The sequence below is a fragment of the Vulpes lagopus genome, chromosome 11, assembly GCF_018345385.1.
Source record: "Vulpes lagopus strain Blue_001 chromosome 11, ASM1834538v1, whole genome shotgun sequence".
In the NCBI taxonomy this organism is placed as follows: Eukaryota; Metazoa; Chordata; class Mammalia; order Carnivora; family Canidae; genus Vulpes; species Vulpes lagopus.
Window position 1 is genome coordinate 62505700 of NC_054834.1, and position 14955 is coordinate 62520654.

A 14955-nucleotide genomic window follows, 5' to 3' on the forward strand; every position below is an offset into this window, starting at 1 on the left:
GGATTTGCTGAGGGGTTCGATGGCTAGAAGGTTCAGGCCAAAACAACTGAAAGGATCCCATTGCCATTACCCAAATGAAGAAGATTTGCTTATCTAATTGATAATTAATTTATATGTATTCTTTGACACCAGCACTGTGATAGATACCAGAGCACCAATTACCAAGCTATGAAGTCACTCTCCTCCTACCAAGAGTAAGAAAATGCAACAGGAAATCTGGATGGGCACTTTTTTTTTTTAATGTTAAAATATAATGCCATGAATTCAACTGAAGGCTCTGGGAGACTCAGGGAAGAGAGGGAGGGGACAGACCTCTAAGCTGGGTTTGGAGAGATCGAAGGACATTCCAACAAGACAATATAGAATTTGAAAAGACACAGACATTGCAGTAATGTAGTGTGTTTGTAGAAGTAAACCGTTCAGAATTGCAAGCTGAGAGCAGGACAGCACGGAGGTGGCACGGAACACATGTGATGGGGGCAAACTGAAGGGTGCAGACGTCATGCTAAGGGAGACCGAGAACCCTCAGAACTTCAGCATGAGTGTGACACAATGGGATCAATGTGGGGTTTGGGGACCAGTCTGCCACTAGGAGATACACATGGGCTCCTCCGTGTAGAAGATGTTGAAGACCATCTCTTTGATGACAATGTTAACATTCTTGTATCTCCTCCCCTTGATCATTGTCCTGCGTGTAACACACCAGTGGAATGACGCTGGGGCAGAACCACACCACAGTGACAAGATTCATCCTGCTGGGCCTCACAGACCAGGCCGCCGGAAGACATCTCCTCTTCGGCATCTTCCTGCTGATCTATGCTGTGACCCTGGTGGGCAACCTGGGCATGATAGACCTGATCCGTACCAGCTCCACCCTCCACACCCCCATGTACTTCCTCCTGAGCGTGCTCTCCTGCCTGGACATATGCAATTCCTCTGTGTTCACCCCCAGGCTGCTGATCAGCTTCCTCACCATGGACCAGTCCATCTCGTTTGCAGGCTGTGTGGTCCAGATGGCCTTCATGATCCTCCATGGCACAGGGGAGTGCCTCCTCTTGGCCTTCATGGCCTGTGACCGATTTGTGGCCATCTGCCACCCTCTCCTCTACCATACGATCATGTCCAAGCGCTTGTGCATCCAGCTGGCGGTGGTCACCTATGCGGCAGGGGTGTTCATTTCAACTCTACAGACGGGGAATGCCTTCATCTTGCCCTACTGTGGTCCCAACATCATTGATCACTTCTTCTGTGACATCCTCCCCGTGCTCCAACTGGCCTGCTCAGACACCACCGTAGCCAATATCATCCTGCTCTTCCTTTCTGCCTTGGTTACTGTCCCCACGGTGTCAGCCATCTTAGTCTCTTATACCTACATCCTGGTCACAATCTGTAGGATGAGGTCCCTGGAGGCCCAGCGCAAAGCTTTCTCCACTTGTGCCTCCCATCTCATTGCCCTTTCCCTCTTCTATGGGTCTGTGTTCTTTGTCTATGTCCAACCCAACCCAGAAAGTGCCTCAGCCTATAATAAGACCCTGTCTGTGTTCTACACCATTGTGATCCCCATGCTGAACCACCTGGTCTACAGCCTAAGGAATAAAGATGTCAAGGCTGCTGTACAAATTAGGGTTCTTAACTTAAGCAGAAAAGGGATTTATTAGAAAGGTATCTGGGGGCAGCCCCAGTGGCCCAGTGGTCTGGCGCTGCCTTCGGCCCGGGGCATGATCCTGGAGACCCGGGATCGAGTCCCGTGTCAGGCTCCCTGCATGGAGCTTACTTCTCCCTCTGCCTGTCTCTCTCTCTCTCTCTCTCTCTCTCTCTCTGCGTCTGTCACGAATAAATAAATAAAAATCAGAAAGAAAGAAAGAAAGAAAGAAAGAAAGAAAGAAAGAAAGGAAGGAAGGAAGGAAGAAAAGCATCTGTAGCTCATTAAATAGAAGAGAAGCCTAGAGATCTCAGTGGGACAGGAATCCACAGTGGCCAAACACAGCTGAATACCTGCTGCAAGAATGGTCTATGCAGACTGCCTCCACAGGGGACATCACCTCTGAGCATTCCCCATTGCTATGGCTAGCACTGCTGCCCCTGAGCACATAGCACTGCTTAGCTGCAGAAAAAAGGCACCTACACTAGCCTCTGTACTACCCTCTGTAGCATCCAACCACATAGCATCTCTAACTGTTCCTACACCTTCCCATCATTCCCTGAAGTTCAAGCCCTAGGCAGGAACATCCAATATGTTTGGCATATATCCCTCCTGGACATCTATGAATACACCACTTTCAGCACAGATATATTACATGCCCTGATATGCTATGCCCACACTTCTATCTTGCAGAGCCGTAGACCTCCTTTTAATGATTCCAGAAGTGGGAGTCAGATTGTCTTCCTCCTATCTTTAAGAGTTCTCAAATGTAGAAAAGAGCATTGAATGACACAGCAACCATCCCTAAAAGGTTATATAGGGGATATTGCCCTTCCATGTGATATTGGAGAAATGGTCCATGTGATGTTTGCATATGAAGAAGACGGTGATCTTTTGACTTTGTGGGACAGAATGGAGCCCCAGCTTTGGAAGTCTCCACTGTAACTAGCCAGGGACCAGAAAGTACTCTATAGTAATAATAAGCTATTATTTCTCTATAAATCACCAATTGAAACAAAATTAAAAGCTGAAAGGCCATAGAGCTTTTTTCAATTGAGATCAAATTACCTTTATGTCTTTAAGAAAAAATTACTTCTATGTCTTTGGACGAAACCCTTCTTTATTATAACAGAAATCAATCTTACTAATTTAAGATGGTAAGAAAGAGGTGGAATTTATTATGAAACCCAGATGTCAACTGAGGTATACTATCTTTCTGAGAATCAAATAAAATTGGCTCGAACTGCGTTGCATGTGTGGTGAAATCCCTGTATTTCTGCTTGTCCAGAAAACCTGAGGTAGCAGGGGATGGGGTATAACTGGTTTGTGTTTTTCCTGGTTACCAGGTTTTACCTGGTTTCCTGATTTCTCCAAATTCTGAAATCCACTGATTTACTTCGGCTTATGAGTCATCCAAGGAGGGAGAAAAGCATGGGGCCAGAAATGTGGATGGTATAAATGGGAAAGAGAAAGAAACAAAACCCAACTGTCATAGATGCTGGGAGCAGGGGGGAAAGGGAGTTTTGAGCAGACTGGGCTGAGCCAACACAGCCAGGCTTGCTTCCTACAGGAAACCAAGAAACAATGCATCTCTTCCAGACGAAACCTCCATGTTCACCTGCAACTTCATAAATATCAAACTGAAACAACATGTTCTTAGAAAATTGAATAATGCATGGGTGAACCTGTTGATCAATGCTGTGATGGTACTGAAATCACCTCCTGGTTTAATTTACAGGTTTTATGAAACTAATAGGACATGATAGATTAGATGATTGATGATAGATAGATAGATAGATAGATAGATAGATATAGATAGATAGATAGATAGATAGATAGATAGATAGATAGATGATAATAGAAGAGGATAGAAGAGGAGATTTATTATAGGAATTGGCTCATACAGTTATGGAGGCTGAGAAGTTCCACCATCTGCCATCTGCAAGCAGAGAACCAGGAAAGCTGGTGGTATAATTTGGTCTAAATCATAAAGGTCTGAAAACTGGGGGCTGATGATGGTGCCGTTCCTGGTGGGAGTCCAAAAGCCCAAGAACCAAGTCCACTGATGTCTGAGGACAGGAGAAGATGGATGTTACAACTCAAGCAAAAAGAGCAAATTTGCCCTTCTTCTCCTTTTTTGTTGTCAAAGCCCTCAATGGATTGGATGAAGCTCACCTCACATTTGTGAGGGTGAGCTTTACTCAGTCTACCAACTCAAATGCTAATCTTATCGGAAACCCCACCCAGACAGAGCCAGAAGTCATATTTCACCAGCTTTCTGGACATCCCTGAGCCCAGTCAAGGTGACACATAAATTAACAATCCCATGTACTAAGAATATAGCAGGCCCCAGCCGGTCCCCACCACCACCACCACCCAACACTCCATCCCCAACTCAGGAGTTTAGGGACTGTAATCTTTTCATGAAAAGAAGCCATTTGCTTAACTTTTTTTCAAATAATAATTTCCCTTAGGTCCAAGGAGACACAGAGCACCCAGGAACAGAGACACTGGGGTGTCAGCCCCTCCTTCACTGCCCTGGTAAACTCACAATCTGCTCCTAATTTCATCAGTTCCTAAACACCCTCACCTCACGGTCCTGGGCAACCCAGTCATAGACAACAAAGTCAACAGCTTCCCAGAAATGGATTACGGAGTAGCCTATGAGGAACAGAGGAAAGACAGGACAGAGTGTGGAGAGCAGGAGCAGCTGAGGCCATGGCAAAGTTTGCTCAGAGACAAGGCACCCAACCCCTTGGGTCCCACGCACACCACCCTGTGTGAATGTCTCCTCCCCTCTTCCTTCACCTAAAACCATCTGGCACAGAATCCAAAGGAGGCATTGGGATGTTGGTTGGAAATAAAGTCAAAGTGTTACCTCTCAAGAGCATTTGAATTACATTTTTTTATTTACACTAGGTCTTTACAGAGCCCACTCAGTACCCGAAGCTGTGGAACTTTTGACTGTTGGGAATGAAGCCAAAGGTAAGGTGGAGGGGCAGATCCAGCCACACGTGCTGGAAGGAAGACCAGTTTGCGGTCCAGACTAGGCAGCCAAGGCACTAGGCCACCGCAGATCATTGCCAGCAAGTACTGGATGTTGAGCCAACACTTACTGTTAGCAGGGACTGGCCCCATCACCTGACAGAAGTTAGTTAGCTTTGCTGGGCTTCCACCTGTCACACATGGACTAGACATGTGATAGCCAAAGCCAAAGCCTGTGTGTTTACAAATGGAAAGGGGGTTACGTTACTTCGAATCTCTTCAATATTCATCTTGTTCCCAAGGCTCTCAAACTCATTTAAACTAACCTCAGAGGCTCTTGGGGGAGGAACACTAATCACACGGAGAGGCAGCCTTGGCATTGGGATCGCTAGTGGAACACTCAAGCTCTCCAGCGCTAAGTGCTGTCACTCGCCAGGTGGGACATCTCTCCAGGCATCACTTCCAGGGCCAGGTTGGTGCAGAAAGGAAGAAACCAGATGCAAGAGAGCGAGGGATCTTCCCTAGAGGAAAGAATCCAAGACAGTCCAAGACACTGCCAGCTGGGGCTAGTCAAAGGTAACTAGTATCAAAGAAGGGGCAAATGGGTGGACACCCTCTAGAAGATTCATGGATCCTTGCCCTGCCTTCTCCATAGGTCATGATACTGAACACTGTCCCCACCCCGACTCTAGAATGTCATACACCCAGTTTCATCCCTACCCTCTCCAGGACCTCATGGAAACTGGCCGCCAGCCCCAAGAAGCTGAGCTAGATGGGAAGCAAGCCTGGCTCAGGACAGTGTGCAGATAAGCTCTCTAAAGATAGATTTGCTCAATGGAAGGGCACCAGGCAAACCCAGAATCCCATTCTTCTCTAAATGCTTATAAGACATGATGTTTGGTGTAATTTGAGAGACTGAAGTGCCAAGGTCAGCCCTCCAGAGTAGTTACCAGCCAGAAAATTCTATGCCCACAACTGCTGCCCAGTGAACAACACGTCTAAAGCCTGACTACAGGGTCTGAGCAGTGTGGCTTCCCATGGCTATTATTACTGTACCCAACAACATACTTCACTGTTATACTCATTTGTGCTTTGAAGTTCAAAATTGCAATTCTAAGTGTTGTCGTTTTTTTTAAGAGTTATATATTTATTTATTTATTTATTTGAGAAAGAGTGCACACTCACACAGGTGAGTGGGGAGGGTCGGGGGAGGGGAATGAGCAGAGGGAGAGGGAAAGAATCTCAAGCAGACTCCACACTGAGCAAGGAGCCTGATGGGGGGGCTCCATCCCAGGCCCCTGAGATCGTGACCTGAGCTGAAATCAAGAGTCAGATTCTCAACTGACTAAGCCAGCCAGGTGGCCCTCAAAACTGCAATTCTTTTAAAAATTTACGATGTGCTCACCTCGCTTATCTACAGTAAGTAAGTAGATAAGCGAGGTGAGCAAGGCTGCCAGGCATCCAACAACAAATTGTGCCTTAGCAGGAAGGAGGACCAGAGAAAGGATCTCTGGGCAGGATGAGATCCTTCCAATCTTCTTTGGGTTCCCATCCGATGTTGTGCTCAGACATCGTGCCCAAACATGGGTGGCTTTCCTGGCCGCCCTGGCACCTAGCGCATCTTTCTGTCAAGGAGGCTTGTCACTTGGTGTGGCGTGGCAATTACAACTCATGGTTAAATCCAGTTTTCATATGAGCTAAATGCTCTCAATCTACTTGTGGTCAGAGATCTCAGCTCATGATCACCCATTATCCAGGGGGCTGACAGTGGCTCACAAACATGGAAAAGGCAAAATAACCCATTTCAGGGTTGAGTCGAGCTACTTTCCCCTTCTTCCTCACTGCTCCAGTTGTTTTCACATGTCAAGGAGCCTGAAGATACCTTCATTTTACAGGCAGCAGGGTTTGGAAGGATCTTGCCAGCATCTTTCCTGAAAGCCCAAATTTCTCAGCCTTAACCTCTTCAACTCGATGTTTGCTTCATGGGAAACTCTGCAGCTTGTCCTTTATGTGTTTTCCTGGGGACCCATCTTCTGGCTCTGTGTGTGTCGGCTCACACAGGGTCCCAGTGTGACTAAAATCTCAGGAGAGTAATAAAGCTGTGCTAATGGGCTCAGGGGCTCAGAGGTGCATGTCACATGTGTGTGCGTTGGCTTGTTTCCAGGGTGAGCCCAAGGAAAGTGTAACCGAACATTCTGTCAATATAAAGAAAGTGTCAGAAATGGTGCTCATGTCAGGTGTGACCCTCCAGGGATCACTCTTTGCCCTTTGCTCCCCGACAAGGTAGATCCTGTCTTGAAATCCTGCTTGAATGACAGCTAACATGTATCAAATACCTGCGGTGTGTCAAGAATTTTATTTTCATCTCATCAAATCGTCCCGTCTACCCCCATGAAGGCACAAAGTACTTTAGCCTCATTTTTAAGATAAAGAAACTGAGTCACAGAAGGAGTGAAGTCACCTGTCTCAGATGACATAAATCACAAGTGGCAGAACGGGGACTGAAACTCAGACCCTGGAGTGCCAGGCTCAACCACTCTGCTACATCGTCTCTGCCTTTTGGGAAGTATTCCATGGACTTCAACGATACTGGATTTCTAAGGATGGCAACCATTAACTCCTCACTTCTCTATATGACATACCACCCCTCCCATCGAGGTTGGGATAAAAATACAGATGCCAGGGGTGCCTGGGTGGCTCAGTCAATTAAGCATCTGCCTTCAGCTAGGATCATGATCTTGGGGTCCTGGGATGGAGCCCTATGAGGGCTCCCTGCTCAGCAGGGGAGTCTGCTTCTCCCTCTGCCCCTCCCCCTGTTCATGCTGGCTCTCTCTCTCTCTCTCTCTCTCTCTCGAATAAATGAATAATTTTTTTAAGTTTTCAAATAAATAAATAAAAATATGGATGCCCAGTGAAAATCAAATTTCAGGCAATGAATAATTTTTTAGCATAAGTATGTCCCAATATTGCATAAGACACATTTATACTAAAAAATATTTTATTTTGTGTATCTGAAATTCAGACTTAAATGGGAAATGGCACCATGTATTTCATCTGGCAACCCCATTTGTGACTTGCTCTGACCAATAACACACAGAAGTGACAATGTGCTGATTTCAGGCTCAGCCTTAAAGAGGACTGTTGGTGTCCGCTTCTTCCATCTTGGAAGCTCATCACCCTAAGACCACCAGACTGCAGGGAAGCCCCGCTAGTCATGCAGAAAGCTCACATGGAAGAGCACTAAGCACAAGATGTTGAGAGAGGCCTTGGCCTTCCGTGACCACCCAGCTGCCAGGTGCATACAGCTCTGTGAGCCATCTCGGGCCACTGCACATAGAGGAGAACAATTTGCCCCAAGCCCTACCCAAACTCCTAACCCACAGTATCATGACAAATAACAAAGGGCTGTAGTTTTAAAATACTCCATTTTGAGGGGCGCCTACGTGACTCGGTCAGTTAAGCACCTGCCTTCGGCTCAGGTCATGATCTCAGGGTCCTGGGATCGAATTCCTCATTGGGCTCCCTGCTCAGTGGGGAGTCTGCTTCTCCCTCTCCCTCTGCCCCTTCCCCCGCTCATGCCTGTCTCTCTCTCCTTCACTTTTTCTCTCAAATAAATAAAATCTTTCTTAAAAAGATATATTTTTAAGGAGTTTTCTTATATAGTTTAAAAAAAAAAAACTGAAATAAGCCCTAATGACTGGTCCTTGAATTATTTTGAATTTAGTCCCCAAACCCTGTGGGGCTCTCCATGGGGCTCCATCAGGCTTGCCCTCCAGGCCTGCACAGTCTTCCCCAGGCTCACTACTATTTTCCTGAGGGAGGCTACGCATCCTGGAGGTCCAGAGCATGGCTTTCGGGGACAGCTAGACCTGGTGCTGGATTCCTGCTCCGGCTCACAAAGCTACATGCCTTAGTCTGAAAAATGAGGATGTCAATATTAATTACTTCATAAAGTAGTTCATTAGGATTAAAGGAGATTTACTGTCTATAAAGCGCTTAGAACAATGTTGGGTCCTTAATTAGTGTTCAGCACGTCTTAGCTGTTGTAAGTAGTTGTCCTTCCACTGAATAATTTCTCCAACCTGTGTTATCTTATTATTTTATTTCCCTTATTATTTCTATGCAGGGGAGACAGTTGAGTGAAACCAGAAATCCCAAGACAACGAGGCCTCCACCAGTGAGGAACCACAGATCTCCAGGAGGACAGAATCACCGCGAGGGGTCAGGCCCACCCCAGCCCTTCTTCTGTCACACCATGGCCTCATTCCCCTTTCCTCAGGCCCAGCAATTGCTGAGAAATCACAAGGCCCCAAATTCGGCTCAGACCTACTAGGTAATAAAGCTACTCCCAGGCCACCCAGTCACACACCCCAATTTCCTTCTCTTTTCCAGGGAACCAGAAATGCTAGGCCAGAAAAATGGAGATTCCTGAGAACATAAGATGAAACAGAAGTTAATGGGTTATAGAATCACACAGGACTGATGTCTAAATCTGGTTTTACAACAGACAATCTGGCATAATTTGTAAACAAGAAAGTTGTGTGAAGATTAAATACTCAAATGATAAAAAACCTAGCATGAAGTGTGCTGTTGAATAGATGCTCACTTGAAACGGTTCCCCTACTTCCCCAGGCATTATCCATTCTGGGCATTAAATGGGCATTGGCTGTGACTGTGATGCAGTCATGCAAAATTACAGCTTCTTCTCGCTTGCCTGTGGCCCCAGCATCATCAGTCACTACCTCTGTGACCTCTATCCCTCTGCGCAACCACCAACTTACCTATGCTAAGGGCCAGGGCCATTCTCTTCCTTCCTTCTGCTCACCCTCCTCCCCATCATGGGCATCCTGGTCACCTTCTGAAGGAGGCATTCCCTGAAGCCCAAAGCAAAGATCTTCCATCTTTGCCTTCATCTTATTCTCTTCCTTTTCAGTGGCACTACAGTATTCACATATGCTCAGCCACGCTCTTGCGACAGTCTTAACCCTGCAGTCCTGTGGCAGGTCAGAGCCAGGCCAAGCTATTGGATCGTGGTGAACAGAATGATGACTCCAAACCAAAGATGAGCCAAGGGTCAAACACCAGGAAAGGAGGATAAGATTTCAAAACATGAGTCAATGGAATACTACTCACCCATCAAAAAAGTGAAATCTTGCCATCTGCAATGACATGGATGGAACTAGAGGGTATTATGCTGAGTGAAATAAGTCAGTCAGAGAAAAACAATTATCCTATGATCTCATTCACATGTGGAATTTAAGAAACAAAACAGAGGATCATAGAGGAAGAGAGGAAAAAATAAAACAAGATGAAATCAAAGAAGAAGACAAACCATAAGAGACTCTAAATCATAGGAAACAAACTGAGGGTTGCTGGAGGGAAGGGGGGTAAGGGATGGGGTAACTGGGTGATGGGCATTAAGGAGGGCATGTGATGTAATGAGCACTGGTGTTATGTGCAACTGATGAATTATTGAACTCTACATCTGAAACAAATGACACATTATATCTTAATTAATTGAATTTAAATTTAAAAATTTTTAAACATGGGGGGCACCTCTATTGGTGACTCAGTTAATCATCTGCCTTTGGCTCAGGTCATGATCCCAAGGTCCTGGGATCAAGCCCCACACTGGGCTCCTGGTTCAGCAGGGAGCCTGCTTCTCCCTCTCCCTGTGCCTCCCCCCACCAGGCTCTCTCTCTATCTGTCAAAATAAGTAAATAAAATCTTAAAACACACACACACACACACACACACACACGGGTCAAAATAAGTAAAGCAGAATCATGAGTGAAAGCAGGGTCAGGCATGAAGTTAGGCCAACAGGTGGTACACAAAGGGCAAGACAAATATTGGATTCCTTGTCCTTAAGGCCATTGGGAAGTCATACCTAGCTTGTGAGGAGCCAAACTCAGAGTAAAGAGCTGTTTCCAGATCCCTCCAGACTTCTGCTTATGCACAAAATGTGTTTGTGTGTGAAGACCTCTCCTCTAGTATCCTGCTACCTGACATTGACCTCTCTACCACATCTCTATTCCCAGATAAGAGACAATGACCAAAGACAATACTCCAGAGGCTGCAGTGAAGTGAACTCTTTCCAGCACCTGTTCCCTCACCAGTCCCAACACAAGGACACTTGTCACTGGGACTCTACAGAATTATTTCCATATAGTTTCATTCCCACTGACTCTGCTCACCACCGTTACCTCACCTCCCCAAGTGAACCATAGGCTTTCCAAAGCAGGAGCTCAGCTCATACTTCATTTCATCCCCCACAGAGCCTGACACAATGCTGGGTACTTAATCAGGGCATAGGAATTAAGGCATATTTGTTCATATATATTTCACCTCTTCCTCTTTGGATTTTAGGCTTTGGGGCAGTGGAAAATTAAAAAAAAAAATTGCCAGTTGTCATTACACTATAAGACCCAGGCCTAACAAAAACTACTACTACTCGAAGAAGACATTTTCCCAATAATTATAATTAATAGCTAACATTTATTGAACATATATTATGTCCCAGGCATTCTGGGAGGCACATCATACACACTAATTTATTTAATCCTCATAACAATTCTGTGAGTAGATTATGCCTATTTCACAGATGAGGAAACCCAGAATCTAAGAACTCTAAGGTCAAATACAGTTCACAACTGGTAGACCCAAGTTCAGCTGATTCCAAAGCCTAGGCTCTGCTCTAGTGCCTAAAATCCCTTTGGATTTTTGCAGGAAATTATGCAACAAGTTTCCATTTCTACTGCTTCCAAAAATTCCAAGGAGCTGCTCCTATGTTTCCCACCAGGGCCTGGCTTTCTTCTAATTCCATAGAGTCTTGACTCGTACCAGGAGTTTCCAGTTCCTACCTAATACTTGAAAAGCAATTCGGAACAGGAAAAAAAGAAATGGGCTAGAAAAGACAGAAAGAATTAGGACCTCAAAGCACCCTTGGTGCCCCTGACTTGGCCCCAGACCTCTTGCCACCAAAGAAAGCCCAAGTCTCTAAGCCAGTTACCTCTCCCTCCAACCCTTCCTGCGTTCCATATTAATGCTGGCATAGAGTTTCTTTGTGAGTCACAACAAAGAATGAAGTCACTTTTCCTGCCTTGGCCAGGCCAGGCTGGTTTCAAGAGTAGACAAGCAGTGATTCAACGATTCATCAAAAATCAGGGGCTTGGAAAAGCAATGATGTTGCTTAACGTAGCTAACTTTAGCATCTCTCCCCCAAATCAGAGAAGGGTCTCTTGTCCTAGAACTCCAATATTTCCTTGTGCCAAAGGAGGTATTTAGAAAATATGATCTTTGTAAGGTGTCCTGACTTTCACATGAAATCTGAACCCTCTTGGCAGTACCAGTGAACCTGTATAGTCATGAAAGATACACTGATGAGGTAACCTCCACAAGGTGACGTAACTCTACTTTTCTTCCCAGTTATCAAGAAGCCAAAATAGGAAGCAAAAGGGCCTTGGGGAAAAAAAAGAAGGGGAGAAGGGAAGGGAAGAAAGAAGAGAAGAAGAAGAGAAGAAGAGAAGAGAAGAGAAGAGAAGAGAAGAGAAGAGAAGAGAAGAGAAGAGAAGAGAAGAGAGAAGAGAAGAGAAGAGAAGAGAAGAGAAGAGAAGAGAAGAGAAGAGAAGAGAGAGAAGAGAAGAGAAGAGAAGAGAAGAGAAGAGAAGAGAAGAGGAGAGGAGAGGAGAGGAGAGGAGAGGAGAGGAGAGGAGAGGAGAGGAGAGGAGAAGGGAAGGGAAGGGAAGGGAAGGGAAGGGAAGGGAAGGGAAGGGAAGGGAAGGGAAGGGAAGGGAAGGGAAGGGAAGGGAAGGGAAGGGAAGGGAAGGGAAGGGAAGGGAAGGGAAGGGAGGGAAGGGAAGGGAAGGGAAGGGAAGGGAGGGAAGGGAAGGGAAGGGAAGGGAAGGGAGGGGAGGGGAGGGGAGGGGAGGGGAGGGGAGGGGAGGGAAGTAGAGGAGAGAGGAGAGGAGAGGAGAGGAGAGGAGAGAGAGGAGAGGAGAGGAGAGGAGAGGAGAGGAGAGGAGAGGAGAGGAGAGGAGCAAGAGAAAATTATCAAAATTTAAATTTTGATAATTTAAATTTTTATTTAAAAATAAATCTTCAAAGGATCACCAGAACACCTGTTGCTCAAACAAAGCTAAGTTCATGAGACCTATTTGTATAAAGAGAATACACAGAATCCTAGTGTCTCAAAAGAACATTAGTGGAAGATATTTACAGAGTTGGGGGGCCCAGACCCAAGTGGTTTAAGGTGGATCTTTTTTTTTAAGTTTGTTTGTTTGTTTAAGCAGGCTCCACACCCAAATGGAGCCCAAAGAAAAGCTTGAACTCACGATCCTGAGGTCAAGAGTCGCATGCTCTTCTGACTGAGCCAGTCAGGTGCCCCCAATGTGGATCTTTCAAATCAGGGAGCACATCAGAACTGGGCAAAGTCTGTGACATTATCCTTTAGGATGGGCAGGTAACAGGGAAGGCAGAGCCTGAAAGCAAATCTCAAGAAGTAAACTACTGTTTGTTGAAGAGTTTGTTTTCCCTGGGTGGGAAATCTACTGTCCTAATAGGAGAGCTGTTTGCCCAGAGGAGCAAACTATTTTTTTAGATAAATTGGTTTGCAGGAATTTCATGAGGCAAACAGTGAGGTTATTTCTTGGCTTATGGCCATATCTTCCTCAGCTGAATTTCCTGAACAATGAGTAAGGTCATGTTGCCATCAGAAGTCACTACTCTCAGTCCCAATAGTTAAACCCTGTAGGTATAGATGATTTCCATCCTTAACTTCAACTTATTATTTTAAAACACCACTATGGGATGCTATTCTATTCCCTTAGAGACAGAGCTTCACCTCGCTTCCTCCATCAGTGACATTATGACAGGGCTATCATTAACTATTTCTCCCACTGACCACACCAAGTGAGCAGGGACAGTCAATAGGGAAATCATTTCAGCTGAAAAAAGAACTCATTGCCATGTGTACATAGTCTGTCTGTGTCCTTGACAGTTAATGAATAATCAGCATTCATCTGAAAGGATCCGGGTCATCCAGTGGGTCTGGGAACAGCAGTTCATTACCATGGCATTGTTGAGTAATTTCAGGAAATATTTTTTATTCAGAAAGACCAGGTCTTCAACCCCAGAGTTCACTGGCTTGTGTACAACTTTTAGCCAGCACCTTCCCCCTCTGAGCCTTTTCCCAAATACGTTGACCCCAATGTTCCCCAAGAGTCCTTTCAACTCTGGCTTTCCGGGACTCTTGGACTTGGCCTTATTAATATATCTCTACCCTTGATCAGAAAAGATACAAACACTAGAAAGGGCATCAATTTGGCTGCTGACATAGCCCATATGTAGTCTCTTGGTCGGGATATTCCTCAAGACGGGATTGGCGAAGACCATGGACCAGCATTACTCAGTATAGAACTTAGCGCTGTGCTGAATGCAAGCAAGTGCCAAGAACTCATAGCATATTATTCTCTTTCCCATTCCCCAGCAAGTAATAAGAATATTATTCTCTTTCCCATTTCCCAGCAAGTAGTAAAAAAGCAGAGCCCTTTGGTCCTGCATCTCCCTGCCTCCTGGAGGACCTGCAGGCTGACATGTCTGGTATAGCCACTGATATTTCACTCTATGAAGAATTTGCTGGTCAGTGTACCTGAGGACAGAGAAAGGGACTACTCCCAGACTACCGACAGGTTCATTAGCTGTTTGTGCTTGCTAAGAACAATTACATTTATTTGGCAGATCTTGTAAGTTTGGGACACCTGAGTAGCTTCGTGGTTGAACATCTGCCTTTGGCTCAGGTCCTGATTCTGGGGACAACCAGCTCTCCGCAGGGAGCCTGCTTCTCCCTCTGCCTGTGTCTCTCCTCTCTCTGTATGTCTCTCATGAATAAATAAATAAAATGTTTATTTTTAAAAAAAGAACTTGTAAGTTTGAATTTAGAGTAAGTAAGTAAGTAAGTAGAGTAAGTAAGTAAGTTAGAATTTAGTCCAGGACTTTATTTCATCGCAACATATCACCTGTCAATCAGGTTTGCCAGAATGGAGTCAGATCAAACCTGCTACTCACAGCTAGAACCTTCTCATGTTAAAAAAAAATAATAAATTCCCATAAAGAAGTCCTGGGGGTGTAATGTACAGTATGGTGACTATAGTTAATAATACTGTATTGCATATTTGAAAATTGCTATGACAGTAGATCTTAGAAGTTCTCATCACAGGAAAAAAACATTGCAGCTATGGGTGTGATGGCTGTTAAGCAGACTTACTGCAGTGATCATTTCGCCATACATACAAAATCAAATCATTATGTTAGATGCCAGAAACTAGTAA

The 14955-nt window shown here is 45.2% G+C and overlaps 1 protein-coding gene across 1 annotated transcript; it reads left to right on the forward strand.

Annotated features, from left to right (window-relative positions):
• Positions 1-710: 710 nt before the first annotated feature.
• LOC121471587 (olfactory receptor 1009-like) lies at positions 711-1658 on the forward strand. The gene has a single exon (XM_041722379.1). The coding sequence runs from the start codon at positions 711-713 to the stop codon at positions 1656-1658; it is 948 nt and encodes a 315-aa protein (XP_041578313.1).
• Positions 1659-14955: the final 13297 nt, after the last annotated feature.